Below are 17,579 nucleotides of genomic sequence, written 5' to 3'. Positions count from 1 at the left end.
TAGTGGAAAGCCTTCCCAGAAGAGTGGGGGCTGTTATAGCAGCAAAAGGGGGACCAAGTCCATATTATTGCCCATGATTTTGGAATGAGATGTTCGACGAGCAGGTGTCCACATACTTTTGGTCATGTAGTGTAGTTGCAAAGTTGCTTATTAGCTAAAATGCTAAAGTTGTTCGTGATGAGATTTGAACATGAAACCTTTGGGTTGCTAGACGTTCATGAAATATGCTGACCATCTATCCACCCGACCAACCACCATCCTATTGTTTTTGCCTTAATGGGAAATTTCTAAAATGTTTCAACTTCATATTCATCATCTCCAGCACCACCCCAACATCAACACATGTGCACAAGGCGCATTAAAAAAAGGATAGAATTTCCAATGACATCATTCTATAACGCACTCTTTCCTCTTCACAGTTCACTCACAGTGAGAAACAATATGATTACAATAGTGTTGCTCTTTCTTAATGTTATCAAATTCATTGTTACCACTTCTTTTATGAGATGAGGATTAATTGATGGAGTGACTTTAATTTTAGCTGGTCTGAGAGAAGTGATGTGAATTCTCTCCTTTATGTATACATTGATGTGTTTTTAAGGTAGCCAATCGGGTGAAACTCTTCCCACAGTCAGAGCAGAAGTAAGGCTTCTCTCCTGTGTGTCTTCTTTGATGAACTTTTATCTCAGTTGATGTTGTGAAGCACTTCCCACAGTCAGAGCAGGAGTAAGGCTTCTCTCCTTTATGTATACGTTGGTGTGTTTTTAAGTTGCTCTGATTTGAAAAACTCTTCCCACAGTCAGAGCACACGTAAGGCTTCTCTCCTGTGTGTATACGTTGGTGTGACTTTAAGCCGCTCTGTTGAAAGAAATTCATCCCACAGTCAGAGCAGTAGTAAGGCTTCTCTCCTGTGTGTATTCGCTGGTGACATTTTAAGTGGCCCTGTTGAGAGAAACTCTTCCCACAGTCAGAGCAGCAGTAAGGCTTCTCTCCTGTGTGTGTTCTCCAATGAACTCTTAGCTCAACTGATCTTGTGAAACATTTTCCACAGTCAGAGCAGAAGTAATGCTTCTCTCCTGTGTGTACACGTTGGTGTTGTTTTAAGGTGCTGTGTTGAGAGAAAATCGACCCACAGTCAGAGCAGGAGTAAGGCTTCTCTCCTGTGTGTACACGTTGGTGTTGTTTTAAGCTGCTTGATGAGGTGAAGCTCTTCCCACAGTCAGAGCAGGAGTAAGGCTTATCTCCTGTGTGCATACGTTGGTGTGTTTTTAAGCTGCTTGATGTGGAGAAACTCTTCCCACAGTCAGAGCACAAGTAAGGCTTCTCTCCTGTGTGTACACGTTGGTGTGTTTTTAAGCTGCTCTGTTGAGAGAAACTCTCCCCACAGATAGAGCAGGAGTAAGGTTTTTCTCCAGTGTGGACTCGCAGATGAACTGTCAGAGCCTGTGATGTTGTGAAACTCTTCCCACAGTCAGTGCAGGAATACAGATTCTCTCCTGTGTGTATTTTTAAGTGCATTTCTAGTTTTGATAGAATTGGGAAAATCTCCTCACAATGTGGGCAGTGGTGAGACCTCTTATCTCTGTGATCTTCCTGCTGTTGCTCTCCGGATATAGAGAATGTCTCAACATGGGCTCCTGTGTGAACAACATGAGAAGAACCAGTCAGTTGGGGTGATATACATATAACTTCATATCAGTAAGCTGTACAATACAGGGAATAAAGCTATTAGGGCTGTCCCGACAAAAACAAATATTCCTGGTCGACCGAGAGTCTTGTTTTCATTTGACCAAATGTTTTAATTTTAAAACGTGTATTTTTCCATACATATGTGTTGAAATAAAATCAACTATATGGAGGCTACTGAGCTTGTCTGATGCTTTAAGCACTGCGATTGAAAATGAAGACACAAATTACTCAAGAGGCAGCCAGAGATCAATATAGCCTAACCAGAAGTTTAAAAAAATCTGTTCCCGACTCTCCTCCTCCCGCTGCTGCTGGCCTTCCGTTATGCTCCTGACGTTGCCGATCGGCAACCTTTTTGAGTGCCAATGTATAGTACATTTCTACTGATCTGCGTGCCAGTTATGATTTTCATATGCACATTTTCATGGAACAGTTTAATTTCATTCATAATAAAGTCTTCATATCTCAAATCAATGTCATGTGGTTAATCAAAATTCTATCAAAATGATACAAATCTAAAAGTAACTTCTATTGCCAATATGTAAAGCTAGCTTTCATAAAGCCAACAAATAAAAACATTGCAGCCTGCAGGTTGAAAATATCCAGATGAAAATAGTTATCCTAACAATCAAACTGGCTACACATGGCCTGTCTGCAAGAAATTTGAAACATTGTATCAACTATTCATTTGGTCTGGCCTGTGCTAGCAAACTTGCAACATTGTATAAAATATTTTGGACCCTTAGAGTTGCCAGACAGACAGCTCCAGACAGACAGACACAGCTGTAGGCTATTTGCACAAGGGATAAGAAGTAAGACGTTTCCACCGGATCAAAGCATGACATTTTTCCCCCTTTCATACTGAGTGGTTATTAAAAGGTAGAGAACTGGATTTTTTTGTAGAAACAGACTTTGCTCACTTGCTGTTTGAGCTGAACATTTTTTATCTGAGAAACTCCACAGTGACGGTGAGTTAAGACAATCAGAAATAGTATCAGATCCACTCAGACAAATGTCTCGTGTGCCATACATATTTTATATACACAGTACCAGTCAAAAGTTTGGACACACCTACTCATTCAAGGGTTTTGCTTTATTTTTACCGTTTTTTATATTGTATAATAAGACATCAAAACTATGAAATAACACATATGGAATCATGTAGTAACCAAAAAAAGTTAAATAAAAATATATTTTATATTTCAGATTCTTCAAAGTAGCCACCCTTTGCCTTGATGACAGCTTTGCACACTCTTGGCATACTCTCAACCAGCTTCATGAGGTAGTCACCTGGAATGCATTTCAATTAACAGGTATACCTGTCTTCCAGCTTCACCTCAGATGGCAGACCAAATAAATGCTTCACAGAGTTCAACAGACACATCTCAACATCAACTTTTCTGATGAGACTGCGTTAATCAGGCCTTCATGGTTGAATTGCTGCAAAGAAACCACTACTAAAGGACACCAATAAGAAAAAGAGACTTGCTTGGGCCAAGAAACACGAGCAATGGAAATTAGACCGGTGAAAATCTGTCCTTTGGTCTGATGAGTCCAAATTTGAGATTTTTGGTTCTAACCTGTGTCTTTGTGAGACACAGACTAGGTGAACGGATGATCTCTGCATGTGTGGTTCCCACCGAGAAGCATGGAGGAGGAGCTGTGATGGTGCTTTGCTGGTGACACTGTCATTGATTTATTTAGAATTCAAGTCACAATTAAGCCGCAAGGCTACCACAGCACTCTGCAGCGATACGCCATCCCATCTGGATTGCGCTAAGCGGGATTATCATTTGTTTTTCAACAGGCAAATGACCCAAAACACATTTCCAGGAGTGATGGAGTGCTGCATCAGATGACCTGACCTCCACAATCACCCGACTTCAACCCAACCCAATGGTTAGGGATGAGTTGGAGCGCAGAGTGAAGGAAAAGCATCCAAGAAGTGTTCAGCATTTGTGGGAACTCCTTCAAAACTGTTGGAAACGCATTCCAGGTGAAGCTGGTAGAGAGAATGCTAAGAGTGTGCAAAGCTATCATCAAGGCAAAGGGTGGCTACTTTGAAAAATCTAAAATATATTTTGATTTGTGTGCCCAAACTTTGACTGGTAATGTATATAAGCAATTTATATATTTGCCACTGCTCGATTAAAAAAAGCTTAGTAGACCAATAGGCTATCTATCGACCAAACAATCGACCAGTCGACTAAATGGGGTTGGCCCTAAAAGCTGTTCAACAGTTGAGGGCAAACAGGGGTGAATATTATGAGTCATATAATCCTCCACTCACTATCACAAGGGTTAGTAACTACACAGACTCATTTCATATCATCCTTCATTCACTATCACATGGGTTAGTAACTACACAGACTCATTTCATATAATCCTCCACTCACTATCACAAGGGTTAGAAACTACACAGGCTCATTTCATAGAACTTGTTCAAGGATGTGTGATGTCAGATTTACAGAATTACACCTGTCAATAACTTATGGAGGTCTAACTTATGAAGATAACTTATTGACAGAACCTGCTCTTACCATCATAAACAGATTCGCCAATCTTCTCCTCCTCTTCTTCATCTTTAATGTTGACATTCAGCTCCAGTGTTTGACTGCAGTCTTCCAGCTTCACTGATGCCATCTCTGGATCCTGCAGTGTAAACTGGGCTGCACTGTCACAATCAGGACCCAGTGACTGTAGATTGGGTTTATCCTCACTTTTGATGTTACCGGCCTCAGACATAATCGGAGTTGGCCTGTAGTAATGAAGAGAAAATGGACCCCAAAGGTTATTGTCTTGACAGTTCTGGTACTTTCTTTATTCTCTAAAAATTATATTAGATCAGGTAGCTAAACATTGAAAACACAAGGTTGCAGTATGTTTTAGGCAGCACTATGTACTATTTTCCTGAATAACCTTTTCTTCACTGTATTATTTAACTCCAATTGTATTTCCCGTTCACACCATTGAAACATTTATAGATAAAGATGGAAACAACTGAATGTGTCTGAATATTATTAAACATGTAGAAAACTGATAATCATTACGTTCTGCTTCAAAACAGTAATGCAACCTTGAAATTGTCTCTCTCCCATGCACCTGCACTGCCTGAACGGAAGTACGTTGACACCACATAGTTAGCGCCACCTGCAGTGCTGGAGTCCTGAACCAATTAGTGTCATTCAGTTATTGGCCCCTAGATAGCGGTGTTAAATATTTACAAACCATAGCACACAATTTGAAGAAGACAGGGCACTAATAATTGGCTGATAATTGGCTGATTAGGGGACTGAGCACACACCCCTGAGGGGCCCCCGTGTTTAGGATCAGCGTGGCAGATGTGTTGTTACCTACCCTTACCACCTGGGGACAGTTGCAGAGGGAGGTGTTTAGTCCCAGTGTCCTTAGCTTAGTGATGAGCTTTGAGGGCACTATGGTGTTGAACATTGATCTGTAGTCAATTAATAGCAATCTCACGTAGGTGTTCCTTTTGTCCAGGTGGGAAAGGGCAGTGTGGAGTGCAATAGAGATTGCATCATCTGTGGATCTGTTGGGGCGGTATGCAAATTGTTGTGTGTCTAGGGTTTCTGGGATAATGGTGTTGATGTGAACCATGACCGGCCTTTCAAAGCACTTCATGGCTACAGACGTGAGTGCTACGGGTTGGTAGTGATTTAGGCAGGTTGCCTTAGTGTTCTTGGGCACAGGGACTATGGTGGTCTGCTTGAAACATGTAGGTATTACAGTCTCAGTCAGGGACAGGTTGAAAATGTCAGTGAAGACACTTTCCTGTTGGTCAGTGCATGCTCGGAGTACACGTCCTTGGTAATCTGTCTGGCCCTGTGGCCTTGTGAATGTTGACCTGTTAAAAGGTCTTACATCGGCTATGGAGTGCGTGATCACAGTCGTCTGGAACGGCTGATGCTGTTGCTTGCCTCGAAGTGAGCATAGAAGTAATTTAGCTCGTCTGGTAGGCTCACTGGGCAGCTCGCTGCTGTGCTTCCTTTTGTTGTCTGTAATAGTTTGTGAGCCCTGCCACATCCGTGTAAGCAGGAATCATGAGGATAGAATTATGGTCAGATTTGCCAAATAGAGGGCGAGGGAGAGCTTTGTACACGTCTCTGTGTGTGGAGTAAAGGTGATCTAGATTAGTTTTATTTGCATCCGTGACATGCTGGTAGAAATGGGGGAAAACAGATTTCAGCTTTCCTGCATTAAAGCTTCCGGCCACTAGGAGTGGATGAGCATTTTCTTGTTTGCTTATGGCCTTATACAGCTCATTGAGTGCAGCCTTACTGCCAGCATTGGTTTGTGGTGGTAAATAGAAAGCAACGATAAATATAGACGAAAACTCTCTTGGTAAATAGTGTGGTCTACAGCTTATCGTGAGATACTCTACCTCAGGTAAACAAAACCTTGAGACTTCCTTAATATTAGATTTCGTGCACCAGCTGTTGTTTACAAATATACACAGACGCCACCCCTTGTCTTACAAAAGGCAGCTGTTCCATCTTGCCGATGCAGTGCAAACCCTGCCAGCTGTATGCTATCCGTGTCATCGTTCAGCCACGACTCGGTGAAACATAAGACATTACAGTTTATTTGTGATCGAAGCTCGTCTATTTTGTCATTCAATGATTGTACGTTGTCTAATAGGACTGAGGGTAGAGGCAGATTACCCACAAATAATGCCAAAAAACACACAATAGCACAATTGGTTAGGAAACCATAAAACGGCAGCCATCTACTCTGGCGCCATTCTAATTCATTTTAAATTAACAACATTCTAACAATGTTTCGTGTTGCCTAATCCACATTTGAAATGATTCCACTATTTGTATCAGTTTGCATCACTTTCAATGAGGGACTTTTATGTTGAGAACCGCAAATTCCAAATTGTGGTTAATCGTTATTCTGGCTAGCTTCACATAGCTAGGGACAAGCGGGTACCATGGCTGCTTCCAGGAAGGGGAGGGAGACGTTGGCCACATTCAGATAGAAATGTATTATGTATAACAAACATGCCTCTGATTCTAAGGAATCATGTCAGTTCTATTCAGGGCATTTCTATCTGCAACTTTCCACAACGTTTTTGTACTGAACATCCCCAGGCGAACACGACTGTGTTATGTATGAACCTGGAAAGCCTCACAAATGAACGTGTGGTGGACCCCGCTCCGTGTGCTTGTCAAATATTTATCACGTTCTTCACTCACTCGGTTTGACACGAGAAATTACACAAAACCTTTCCCAAACGTAATAATATCTTGAAGGATGTGTTATCTAATACGTTATGACGTTCTTTCGATAATAGACAGTTTAAACGTGCTATTACATACCTGTAGTAATAAAGCGAAACGGACAACACCGTTCTGTCGATTTCTTTATTCCGAAGAATGGTGGCGCCAACCCGGAACTTCCTGTTTCCCACTGCCGTATTGCAACAGCGACATGTATTGGACTGATGGACTAACTACTGCTGAAGCATGTAAAATATAAAGTGAACTTGATTAGCAAGACAAATTAACCTTATTGGTTCAAGAAAACTAAAGGGGTGTCTGTTTTAGTGTCTAAGTTTTTCAAACATTCCATATGCATTGTAGATGGTCTCTGTGGAAGGCCACAGAGATAATGCCAGTTTAATAATGTTTACATATCTTGCATTACTCATCACATATGTATATACTGTATTCTATACTATCTATTGCATCTTAGACTATGCCGCTCTGACATTGCTCATCCATATATTCATATATATTCTTATTCTTTCCTTTACTTAGATTTGTGTGTATTAGGTATTTGTTGTGGAATTGTTAGATATTACTTGCTAGATATTGCTGCAGTCGGAACTAGAAGCACAAGCATTTTGTTACACTCGGAATAACATCTGTTTAACCATATGTATGTGATCAATAACATTTTATTTGGTAGATGAAGAACCTCATCCACCGAGCCACGGCCTGTTCACCCTGCTACCATCTTGCAAGCGGAGACAGTACAGGTGCATCAAAGCTGGGACAGAGAGAAGGAAACCGCTTCTATCTCCAGGCCATAAGACTGTTGAACAGTCATCACTGATTTGATTTAGAGAATATTGGTGACTAGCAAATTGGCTTGTCCCAATGTGTAGAGGTGTCGTGACACGTATTGAGTAGATAAATACAGATATGTATTTGAATGTCATGAATTTAACAAAAGCATTATATTTACAGTAAAGTTAACCCCCATAACTACAATGATTCAGTAGATCAATAAAGTTGCAGTACTCTAGCAGGTCTCACAGCTGCTTATGCTGATAAAACATGTTAGAGAATAGGTCAGATTTAGCTTTGTGATGCTCATTTCAACTTCCTGTCTTGTTCAGCTTCAGAAAAACAGCAAATATGTCACTTGAAAGATCGTTTTTTGGTAATTCATTATACAAAAGGGAAGAAGAGTTTGACCAGTACAAATTCATGTAAGTTATCCAAACATATTCATCATTAATGACTATCCACCCAAATGAATGGTGAAAACTGATCATCACATCATCTCTATCTGATACATGTTGTATCTACTAACTCATTCCCACAGAAAACTGATCATCACACCATCTCTATCTGATACATGTTGTGTCTACTAGCTCATTCCCACAGAAAACTGATCATCACACCATCTCTATCTGATACATGTTGTGTCTACTAGCTCATTCCCACAGAAAACTGATCATCACACCATCTCTATCTGATACATGTTGTGTCTACTAGCTCATTCCCACAGAAAACTGCAGAGGGAAGCAGTACCACCCAGTCAACCAGCCTCATAGAGGATATTCGTCCTAAAGACAAATCCAAGGTAATCTCAATATCTTTAAAGTAGAAGCTAACAAAACACACCAAAACTGACCAGGTGAATAGGTGATCAGTAAAGTAAAGAGAGGCTAACATTCTATGATGCTCCCTTTCCTCTGCACAGTTCTCTCACAGTGAGAAACAATAGGATTACAATAGAGTGTGTTAGAATCTTTTGATAATTAAGTGATGGAATGATTTTAATCTTAGCTAGTCAGAGAACTGATGAGGATTCTCACATTTATGTATATGTTGGTGTCTTTTTAAGGGGCCATGTTGAGAGAAACTCTTCCAACGGTCAGAGCAGGAGTAAAGCTTCTCTCCTGTGTGTATATGTTGGAGTGTTCTTAAGTTGCTCTGCTGAGAGAAAATATTCCCACAGTATGGGAATACTGAAGTATAATTACAAGCATTTCATAAGTGTCAAAGGCTTTTATTGACAATTACATGAAGTTGATGCAAGAGTCAATATTTGCAGTGTTGACCCTTCTTTTTCAAGACCTCTGCAATCCGCCCTGGCATGCTGTCAATTAACTTCTGGGCCACATCCTGACTGATGGCAGCCCATTATTGCATAATCAATGCTTGAAGTTTGTCAGAATTTGTGTGTTTTTGTTTGTCCACCCTCCTCTTGAGTATTGACCACAAGTTCTCAATGGGATTAAGGTCTGGGGAGTTTCCTGGCCATGGACCCAAAATACCGATGTTTTGTTCTCCGAGACACTTAGTTATCACTTATGCCTTATGGCAAGGTGCTCCATCATTCTGGAAAAGGCATTGTTCATCACCAAACTGTTCCTGGATGGTTGGGAGAAGTTGCTCTCGGAGGATGTGTTGGTACCATTCTTTATTCATGGCTGTGTTCTTAGGCAAAATTGTGAGTGAGCCCAATCCCTTGGCTGAGAAGCAACCCCACACATGAATGGTCTCAGGATGCTTTACTGTTGGCATGACACAGGACTGATGGTAGCGCTCACCTTGTCTTCTCCGGACAAGCTTTTTTCCGGATGCCCCAAACAATCGGAAAGGGGATTCATCAGAGAAAATGACTTCATCCCAGTCCTCAGCAGTCCAATCCCTGTACCTTTTGCAGAATATCAGTCTGTCCCTGATGTTTTTCCTGGAGAAAAGTGGCTTCCTTGCTGCCCTTCCTGCCCACCAGGCCATCCTCCAAAAGTCTTCACCTCACTGTGTGTGCAGATGCACTCACACCTGCCTGCTGCCGTTCCTGAGCAAGCTTTGTACTGGTGGTGCCCCGATCCCGCAGCTGAATCAACTTTAGGAGACGGTCCTGGAGCTTGCTGGACTTTCTTGGGCGCTCTGAAACCTTCTTCACAACAATTGAATCGCTCTCCTTGAAGTTCTTGATGATCCGATAAATGGTTGATTTAGGTGCAATTTCCCCCATTCTTCTCTGCAGATCCTCTAAAGCTCTGTCAGGTTGAAAGGGGAGTGTTGTTGCACAGCTATTATCGGCCAGCTCTAGCAAGCGTTTTGGTGGTTCCAAACTTCTTCCATTTAAGAATGATGGAGGTCACTGTGTTCTTGGAGACCATCAATGCTGCAAAAAAAATGTGGTACCCTTCCCCCAGATCTGTGCCTCCACACAATCCTGTCAATCCCTACGGCTATTTCCTTCAACCTCATGGCTTAGTTTTTGCTCTGACATGCACTGTCAACTGTGGTGCCTTTCCAAATCATGTCCAATCAATTGAATTGACCACAGGTGGACTCCAATCAAGTTGTAGAAACATCTCAAGGATGATCAATGGAAACAGTATGCACCAAAGCTCAATTTCGAGTCTCATAGAAAAGGGTCTGAATACTTATGTAAATAAGTTATTTATGCTGAATTTTTTAAATAATTAAACAAAAACTCTTGTCGCTTTGGCATTATGGGGTATTGTGTGTAGATTGCAGTAGGAAAACTTTTATCTAATCAATTTTAGAATAGCGCTGTAACATAACAAAATGTGGGGAAAAAATCAAGGGGTCTGAATACTTTCCAAATGCACTGTAGCTAATTTAGAAAAACGGGATTGTCTTTTTCTCCCCTTTTTAACATTACAAATAACAATGGAAATCAACAACTGTCTGTTGTCGTATGTTTCTTTCTAGTAAGTATTTCCCATCCTGGAGTCTGAGACCTTGTGGAAATCTGTGGTAGAGAAGAAGAATGTATGACAATTTGGACACTATGTTATCCTATAGTAGTTATCATCATGCTTTCCATAGTTTAAGCTATGGCTAGCTAGGCCTTGCTAACTAGTTATTGTGTTATCCAGCTAGCTATAAAATTGCATGCTAACACGAAAGATTTGTATAACTAAAACAAGATAGACCATACCCTGTTTTTCCCCGATGGGGGACTTTTATTATGAAGGCAAACCGTAAATTATACTATTGTGGATCATCGTTAATGTGGCTAGCTTCACACAAAGGTGAGTCCAGCTAGCTAGCGAGTAGCGACCATAACATAGCTATTTGCTAGTTTATTTTAGGTAATTTAGCTACAGTGGCTAGTCAAGGTCAGAAAACTATCTAGCGTGCTAGCTAATCCACATAAAACTCAACATACTACATGGTAAATATATTCTGTACAATGTGCTATGGTAACCTGTTAGCTAGCTAGCTAGCCTAGTTGGTAGGCCTAACATTAACGCTTCGAACACACCGACTGTGTCATTGCATCACTGCTGCATAACATTTTGCGCAGCTAGGCAACTATACTGATGCAGGTACCTTTTGCAAATGGTCGCAAGCCGTTGGACACATGGAGGAGAGAATCATTTTCGCAGTATCCTCAAAACCGTGTCTTTTTGACACAACTGCTGACAGCTACAGGGACACAAACACAAAAAATGCTGCTTGGAGACAAGTGTTCACGATAGTAGGATTGCCAGGTCAGTTTAGTGGCGAGCTTGTGATAGATGTGGCTAGTTAGCGTTAGCTAGCTAGCTAACCTAGCCAATGAGGTGTGTGTGTGTGTGTGTGTGTATGTGAAAGAAATAGTCAAGTAAATTATGCTAGTTACTACCCCTGATAACTTTACCAAATAATCATGTTTGAAAGAGTGTGAGTGTGTATGCTAGATAAATAGTAATAGAAATGGTAGATACTACTGTACCCCTGATAATTTGGTCAGATAACCATGTGTGTGTGTGTCTATGTGTACAGTAGGTGACATGTCCATGATTGCTATCTAATAACTATAGTTATGCTAGGTAATGGTTTGGCTTATCATGTTCATGTCTATGTAGAAGAAGACTAGGAGGAAGTGGAGAGGACTCAGGGACAGGTATCAGCGAGAGAGAAGGGCAGAGAAAGAGAAGAAGAGGTATGGGTCAGCATCTTCAGGCCAGCAGCCTTGGCGCTTCTGCCACATTCTTTCTTTTCTGGATCCATGTATTGTGCCTAGGGCAACGAGTGGCAATTTTACAGCCACACCCTCTACTACGTCATCCACAAGTGTTGTCGCCACCGGTGCATCAAGACCCTCAACGTCACCTACAAGTGCGACCATCACCTCCACCGGTGGAGTGAGACCCTCTACAACATCATCCACGAGTATGACCACCACCGGTGCAGTGAGACCCTCTACAACATCATCCACGAGTATGACCACCACCGGTGCAGTGAGACCCTCTACAACATCATCCACGAGTATGACCACCACCGGTGCAGTGAGACCCTCTACAACATCATCCACGAGTATGACCACCACCGGTGCAGTGAGACCCTCTACAACATCATCCACGAGTATGACCACCACCGGTGCAGTGAGACCCTCTACAACATCATCCACGAGTATGACCACCACCGGTGCAGTGAGACCCTCTACAACATCATCCACGAGTATGACCACCACCGGTGCAGTGAGACCCTCTACAACATCATCCACGAGTATGACCACCACCGGTGCAGCCATGGAAGATGATGAAATGGAGGAAGCACCTCTGGATCTAGGACCACCTGAGATTATTATGAACCTCACGGAAGTGACCACTGAGGACCTCGTTGAACAGGATGTGGCCGTGGAGAGAAACAGAGAGAGAAACAAAGAGGAACAATGTCACACCAGGCGTCATCGGAGGTACCAGACCCCAGATCCACTCAACTCATTTCAGCAGAGGCTCCTCCAAGCCGTCGAGAGGGATGCAGCCCAACCTGATGCTCACAGGAAGGAGGATGAAGAGACCCTCTTTGCCATGAGCCTGGTGCCAACCCTGAAGAGGCTGCCTCAGCAAAGACAAGCAGCAGTCAAGGTTAAAATGTATCAGCTGCTTTTCCAAGCCGAGTTCAATGGTACGTTTTTTTCTCTCCGCATCACAGGTAGTGTCATAAGTGTGCGACAGTGAAGTAAAGTAGGTCGTTTTTACAGTATAGTCATATAGGTTAATTGGTATTTCAGATCAAAGTATTAATATGAGGCAAATGTATAGCTGTTGTTTCTGGGTTAGAAAATATCCTAAAACAGTTTGCTGTCGAAATATCTGCCTGTCATATTCATCTTTTGATCTGAAATACAAATTCCATGAGTAAACAGCAAGTATTACCAACTTTACCACACTGTTCCTATATTTATGCCACTAACTACACTATACAAGCAGTATTTAGTTAACATAAATCTCACCTTTTATGGTGTCATATTATGTTAAGCTTGTATGTGTTGTTTTTCTCTTCCCTTCCCTTCCAGAAATTTAGTCAATTTAGCCGACCAGCTCACAGGAAGGACAGGAAGAGGAGAGGAAGGACAGGAAGAGAGGAAGGACAGGAAGAGGAAGGACAGGAAGAGGAGAGGAAGGACAGGAAGAGGAGAGGAAGGACAGGGAGAGGAGAGGAAGGACAGGAAGAGGAGAGGAAGGACAGGGAGAGGAGAGGAAGGACAAGGAGAGGAGAGGAAGGACAGGGAGAGGAGAGGAAGGACAGGAAGAGGAGAGGAAGGACAGGAAGAGGAGAGGAAGGACAGGAAGAGGAGAGGAAGGACAGGAAGAGGAGAGGAAGGACAGGAAGGACAGGAAGAGGAGAGGAAGGACAGGAAGAGGAGAGGAAGGACAGGAAGAGGAGAGGAAGGACAGGAAGGACAGGAAGAGGAGTTGTCTGGTTGTTGTTTTGACCTCCCTCATTGTACCTTTCTTTTCACACACGTCAGTTCTGTTTAAATTCAGTCAATTCATAAAGTCATTTGTTTATAAAGTCTTAGGATAACATTCATTATTAGTGTTACATAGATTTCTGAATTGAAACTCATACGGAGTTTTCACAGATGCTCTTGGTGTCTTTACGAGACTAAAGGTCAATATATTTATTTCATTTAAAACCACTTGAAAACCAGTGTTGAAACTTTTTGTGAAGTTATGTTCCATCGACTGGTCCATGACGTCCAGGGGCCATTTGTTTGTTTAGCTGTGTTATGGCTACATATTATTTCCTTTTTTTCAGAGACACACACACCTCTTCATACCTCAGATCTCCAGTGCCCTGCCCTCTCTCTCTTTATGGCCATGTCTGAAGTTCCCCTACTACGTCTAGGCTTTATGAGTAGTCCCTGTATCGGTCTGCAGTTGTGCCAAAAATACATGCTCTTGCTGTTCTCTTACAGATTACACGCTACACATAAAAAAACATGTTTTTTTTATACGCACGCACACACACCTCTTTCAATAGTTTTATATTTATTTTAAAACACACATACCTGTCATGTTCTTTCCTGTACTTGAATACTTATTAAATTATGTTTTCATAGTCAGTTGTTTCAGTTGTTTATTAATATCTCATTTAGACTTCTGCTTATTTCTTCCCTACACCTTTGCTGATCTAAGACAAGATGAAAGTAAAAACACATTCTCTTCCTAATTAGTTTATTTTCCACCTGTATTTTGTCAGGCCAGTGAACATGGTGGTAAACTGTACTATTTGTATGGACCCTAGGTTACCCTTTCCCTTTGTTATCATACTAACTGTATGTCGTATAACCTTAATTAGTGCTCCTGCTCACCTGATGTACCATGCCAGGTGTGTATAATACTGACGTTAATGGGAGAGGGAAGGGGTTTTAAGGTGTGGTCTTTACTCCCAAATTTCACTTAAATATAGCTTCCAAATGAAGAGAGACAATGATACATAAAGTAATCTGGGGGAAAAAAGCAATTTTATGGACAACGGTGGATGGTTCTTAAAATAAACTTTGTGTTATGGGGCTCTTAAAAGAGCCGTTTCACTCCACGGCAGTATATACCTGCTGGCGATGAGAAGTAGGTGGTCAGCTTCTCCCTCACCTGGAGTGCCTGTCTGGGGGCGTTGTTGGCACCTGCCCTGGTGACATCAGGTAGGTGACCATTTGGCGTGCCCATCTCCATCCGGAGCGGCTCCTGGAATGACCTTCGCAGGTAGTTGTGGAGAACACATGTGGCCTTCACGCAGGCAGCGACATTTGAGGGGCTGAGACCAAGCACTCTCCAATACATTCTCCATCGGGCTGCCAGAATCCCAAAGGCACATTCAACAACTAACCTTGCCCTGGAAAGTCGTTTGTTAAAGATCCTTACAGGCTTTGGCAATGGCAGCTGGCGTCCAGCGTAGGGCCTCATGAGGTTGGGTCTTAAAGGGAAGGCCTCATCGTCGACGAAGACGTGGGGAACAGGTCCCAGGTCTTCAGCCCCAGGGAGTGATGCAGGTGGTGGAATATCCAGGGTGCCATCCTGAAGTGCCTGGCCAAAGGCAGAGTCCCGGAGGGTCCCGCCATCACTTCCCTTACCGTAAGCACCAACATCGACAACACGGAAACAGTAGATGGCATCTACTACAGCCAAGAGTACAACTGAATATGTACCCTTGTGGTTGTAGAATTGCGAACCTGAGCACGGTGGAGCCTGGATTACTACATGTTTACCGTCAATGGAGCCAAGACAGTTGGGGAAATTCCACCTCTCCAGGAACTCGGCAGCGATGGCCCTCCAGTCTTCCTCCTTGGGGACAGGCATGTATTCACCAACCAGACAGTCCCAAATGGCTTGTGCCACAGAGGGGACAATGCCTGCCACCGTGGACCGTCCAACTCGGAAGATGAATCCTATGGTCCTGTAGGAGTCCCCTGTCGCCAAGAATCTAAAATATAATTCAAAATAATGATCAATATTGTGTATAACTTGAATTCCACCCACATATTATATCTACTCATATAGCTACCTCATTACTGTTTATTATGTCCTACTAATTATATTGTAATACTCATCAACCATCATTAACAATGCCTTGAAACAGTACAATTCAGTCTATGACTATATCAATAAACTGTAGTCCAGGCCAACTCTACTCTTAGAAAGAATGGTACTATCTACTTAAAAGGGTTCTCTGGCTGTCCCCATAGGAGATCCCTTTTAGGTTCCAGGTAGTACCCCTTTTGGTTCCAAGTAGAACCCTATTGGGTTCCATGTATTAAGTATTATACCTGGAACCAAAAATGGTTATCCTATGGGGAAAGCAGAAGGGACACTTTTGGAACCTTTTTCTCTAAGAGTGTATGTGAGTCCAATAAGAATGTAATGAATGACTGTAACTGTCTTGAACAACAATGGGTCCTGGAGAAGACTAGCCTACCTTCATCAGGGCAGAAGGCACCTTTCTTTTCATTTGGTAACATTGCATAATTAAAAAAGGATTATAAACCAACTTTGGGAAAAGTTATAGTCCCAATGAACATTCTGTAAAAGTACATCTGATATCAAATAGGGACTATTAACTAGAGCCCTTTAGCTAGCTAGGTTGCACATAAAAACAATGTATCAAATATCAATCAATTATGGTATCAAAGGCTTTAAAAATGTACTAGAATGTAGCTTACCGGAGACAAATCGCCAGGCGTTCAACTGGGCTGATGGACTCCCGGTAGTTGGTATCCATCCGGGTGATCCTGGCTCCAACCATCTGGAGCAGGTGATCGAACTGGCTTCGGTCCAGACGAAAGTAACTTCGGAATTCCTCTCCAAACAGTCGAAGCTCTTGAATTAGACGGTGGAACTCCCCTGCCTGCTTCCGGGACTTTAACCATCTCTGGACCCACACAGACCTGCGCTTTAGGCGGGGCTGGTCCCGGCCCAACAGCGCGATCAAGACCACCTTCCTCAACGTTGGTCTTATTGTTGAAAGAGCCTACTCTGCTATCTTGACTATTTATTAATCCATTTCGCTCCAAAACTGCATTTTGGAAGGAAACTATATTATAGGCTGTCACAATTAATTTGTGGATGTCATCGAATAAATAATATACTTGGCAAATAAATAAATAAAAAATGTAAAGAAATTATGCAATCAAACTGTTTTTATGTAATCCCAAATTTTTACTGAATATGTGTGCAAAAAAAATCTACATTCATATTTTGCTACTTTCTGTCAAGTCTACGCATACAATTTGAGAACGCACTGCAACTGCCTCTGCAACGCTGCAAGGCAAATGCAGCGTTCCATTGGAAATTAATGTACTTCTAATGTGTCGAAACGCAAAACACAGTCGGTGTGTTCGAAGCGTTACGCCAGCTAACGTTTGCTACCTTGTTAGTTACGTTTGCTACAGTTATGGCTCTTCAGTTAGCTAGCTAGCCAACAATTTACTAGGTAGCTGCCAAATGCTAGCTAGCTAGTTATCTAACGTCCTATGCTAAATCGTCCAGCAGGATTCATGTATTCCCAAAAGGAAACGAAACAAATTGCATGGAAAACGCACCTTTCTCTCTCCTGTCTTGACGTTTTAATCTTGTCTATAACACTTTTTTTCTTTCGCGGCAATCTATCATGTCCAGATTTTGCACGCTGACCTTCTCGACCCCTGTTCTAAAGACAATCATGTTCGTTTTACTCAATACATTTTCCCTGACACCCAAAAGTACTCATTACAGTTCGAATGCTTAGCATGACAGGAAAATGGCCCAATTCACACAGTTACCAAGAGAACAACCCGGGTCATCCCTACTTCCTCTGACCTAGTGGACATACTAAACATAAATGCTTTGTTTGTAAATTATGTCTGAATGTTGGAGTATGTCCATTGGCCATCCATAATAT

The 17,579-nt window shown here is 42.2% G+C and overlaps 1 protein-coding gene across 1 annotated transcript; it reads right to left on the bottom strand.

Annotated features, from left to right (window-relative positions):
• Window positions 1–247: 247 nt before the first annotated feature.
• On the bottom strand, window positions 248–4,431 carry LOC129860111 (zinc finger protein 239-like). The gene is made up of 2 exons (XM_055930430.1): window positions 4,407–4,431; window positions 248–1,637 (listed from the first exon to the last, which is right to left on the bottom strand). Exons 1-2 carry the CDS (start codon window positions 4,429–4,431, stop codon window positions 538–540), a joined length of 1,125 nt encoding a protein of 374 aa, XP_055786405.1. The 3' UTR covers window positions 248–537.
• Between the last annotated feature and the right edge of the window lie 13,148 nt (window positions 4,432–17,579).

This window comes from Salvelinus fontinalis, chromosome 7, assembly GCF_029448725.1.
Source record: "Salvelinus fontinalis isolate EN_2023a chromosome 7, ASM2944872v1, whole genome shotgun sequence".
In the NCBI taxonomy this organism is placed as follows: Eukaryota; Metazoa; Chordata; class Actinopteri; order Salmoniformes; family Salmonidae; genus Salvelinus; species Salvelinus fontinalis.
The sequence above is the reverse complement of the archived record's forward strand: the minus strand, read 5'-3'. Positions and strand labels throughout refer to the sequence as shown.